This window comes from Penaeus monodon, chromosome 30, assembly GCF_015228065.2.
Source record: "Penaeus monodon isolate SGIC_2016 chromosome 30, NSTDA_Pmon_1, whole genome shotgun sequence".
In the NCBI taxonomy this organism is placed as follows: Eukaryota; Metazoa; Arthropoda; class Malacostraca; order Decapoda; family Penaeidae; genus Penaeus; species Penaeus monodon.
Window position 1 is genome coordinate 19,842,260 of NC_051415.1, and position 2,973 is coordinate 19,845,232.

Genomic DNA, 2,973 nt, shown 5'->3' on the forward strand with positions numbered 1-2,973 from the left:
TTAATATTATAATGTAAAGGACTAACCATAACGTGTGAAACATTTTAAATTCTTTACTTTTTAAATTGATAAAAAAAAAATTTAATTGACTCATCCATCCCATTCCATTTATGCATTTGTGTAAATCAACTAGTGTTTTACAATTAGCCCAGTTTAGCTTTAACACATATATTTACTGAATCAGTGTCTCATTTGTTATATAGGGATGTTTACATACATGCTATGATTGTCTCCAAAGGTTCTTAGAACTCCTTTTAATCTTAAATTCAGACAAAAACCATAAGTACTTATTTAATTTTACATATATTGAAACTTACATTAAGTATTTGCTATATTAGGTGACAGAAGTAAAGAAAAAATCATGAATACTAGCAAATATATTTAGGGGGAGAAATCATGCTATGTTTTGGTGTTATATGAGAAAGTAATGCAATGTTACAGTTCCACTTTTACATTTTTTGTCTTGTTTACTTTTCTGTGCATAGTAATTGTGATATTTACACATTCCTCACACCCACTTATAACAATTTTCACAGCAAACAGGTGTACTAAATAGCTATTAGCAGATATCACACATTCTGCACAAGTGCTAGTCATTTCTGATATAGTTATTTGTTATATCTTTGGCTTTACCATCATGGGATGGCAGAATAGTAAATAAAGGAGAGAGTAATTCAATTTCTTTGTCTTTTTAGGTTTGACTTTATATTTCTAATGTTTGCTATTTATTTCTTGCAAAAATTTGGCCAAAACTTACCAGAAAAGTGTAAGAGGGTTTTCAATTTGTTACACTACTACTACAACTAAATTATTTTGAGTTTTTGGTATACGAGATGAGTTCAGCAATTGGCTTGGTTTGTGTTTTGTTTCAAATTGTTTAAAAATTATAGAACTATAATGGTAAACTGGCTGCTCCCTCAGAAAACCATTTTCTAACAATGAAATTGCAATTTTTCCTCCGTCCAGGCATAACAAAAAATTGCCTTGTTTCATCTGAGGGTATCTAGTGTTTGTGGTTAGGTCTGTGAAGTAAAATTGTGAATAAGTTAGGTCTGGTGTGTTCTGCCATCATGGCAAACACTTTCATTCTGACCAAATCTGTTGTGTAATATATACATCTCCCAGCCAATCAGTGACTGCAACAGGCATAGGAGCCAGTTAGCCATTTACCTACAAACCTTTTTTAGCAGTGTCTTCCATTAGTACTTATTTTCAGAGCATGTAAGAGAAAACTTGTAATAATGAGCAGTTGCCATTATTTATTTACATATACCTATGATTATATATGAAAAATTTAAAGAGTTATACCCTTTTCAATTTCTTTACATTTATGTTGTGGTCATGAATGTGTGAAGAATCCTTATTTCCAACATCATCTAAATTGGTAGCTTTTCCCATAAATACCATATTTGTAGAAATTCAATAGTTTCTAAACAAGATGTGCACTCCAAAAGCAAGCAAAACTTGTACATTGGTGTCACAAAATTTGAAATTGGCAAGTTCACTTTTATCGCTTTGTCATCTATTCATTATAGATTAGAGGGATGGTATGTTATTGGATATTAGGTATTTCAAGTTGAATATAATGAATGGTAGCTCTGTGTACACAAATTTATAGTTTTTGAGTTTGTTCTTTATATTGCCAGATATATATTTTATTTAGGATATTTATTTCAAAAGAAATTTATGGTGTATGGATCTGACATTAAAAGTACTGAAATGATTTAAATTCTTACAAGTTAACAATAATCACATATTAGTGTCTGATTTGTTGAAAAATTGGTTAGCTGTATGAACTGTAAAGCTTTTAAGCAGCCTGTTTAAGGAACATGAACAATGAACCTTGGTTAAACCATTGATTTTAAACTCCATAATGGTACTAACCAAACTTATGGAAAGATGTTACACAGTCTGAAAAAAAAATTATATATGATAAGAAACTGATTTAGGATTTCTCCAATGTGTTCAGCATGAGTGAAATAAGGTCTGTTGATTTTCTTTTCATGATGAAAGTTAATGCTCACTTCTTAAAGCCTTAGATCAACAAATGTAGGGATTGTTCCATTGTGCCCTGTCTGCATATTATTTTTCTTTCTATCAGCGAATGGTTTGTCTTTATTTACTAGTATATAGGTATAACAACAAAATTATTGAAACTTGTAGAGAAATGGCACTTTAGACGTTTGAATGAAACAGACACACTGGAAATTATCTGTTGGCAGTTTACTATGTGACATTTCTACAATTGATCAGTAAGTCAGTGCTCTTCACTTGTTACTGTTCATTGTTCTTGTTATTGGTTTTATGCTCTGATGCACAATAAATATCACACTGTTTTATTTTTATCAGAGAAATGATGTTTCAATTGTATACCACAAGTATTTGATGATATGTTGTTAGGAACTCCTCTGACTAACACTTGGTAAACATAAGGAATGCACAAATGAAGTCTGTTATCTCAAGCCAATAGGGGAGTTAATCTAATATCAGGTAGGAGGAACTCAGCCAATAGCTGACTGTCATTACTTAGGCAGATTTGCTTTGAGAGAAGGATAGGCAGCCAATGACAAAAGAGATCTGTTTGTAGGAGGAAAGTTTAAAATGGAAGAGGCTCTTGATCAAAGGCTGAAGACCTTTTTTATTTTAGTTATGATGGGAAAGTGGTTCAGATCAAAAGGTAATTTTTTTTTTTTTATCTACAGTGATTGTTCTAATGGTAAGTCATGTTAAGTGAGAAGCATACAAATTTTAGATGTAACAATTTTTTTTATGTGATTTCAGGTGACTTGACATCAGTAAGCCAAACTGACGCAGAGTCTTGTGCTGACCCACGTATCTGTTTGGTTGGTTGTTTAGCTGATGACCCTGTAGCACTTGAAGCAGCTAAGGTATGTATTGTTTCTTATGTTGTTTCTTATTTCACAGTCTGTTTTGTATTTATGGCTTGTTTCAGTTATTATTTTGGGACTAGAG

At 31.6% G+C, this 2,973-nt stretch overlaps 1 protein-coding gene across 6 annotated transcripts in view; it reads left to right on the forward strand.

Moving 5' to 3' along the window:
- LOC119592617 (protein ECT2-like) overlaps window positions 1-2,973 on the forward strand; it is a 21,585-nt gene that overhangs the window by 1,346 nt on the left and 17,266 nt on the right. For all 6 annotated transcript variants that reach the window (XM_037941501.1, XM_037941500.1, XM_037941505.1 and 3 more), the window contains exon 2: window positions 2,782-2,888. In XM_037941501.1, coding sequence (XP_037797429.1) covers window positions 2,782-2,888 — 107 coding nt within the window. The remainder of the gene's footprint in view (window positions 1-2,781; window positions 2,889-2,973) is intronic.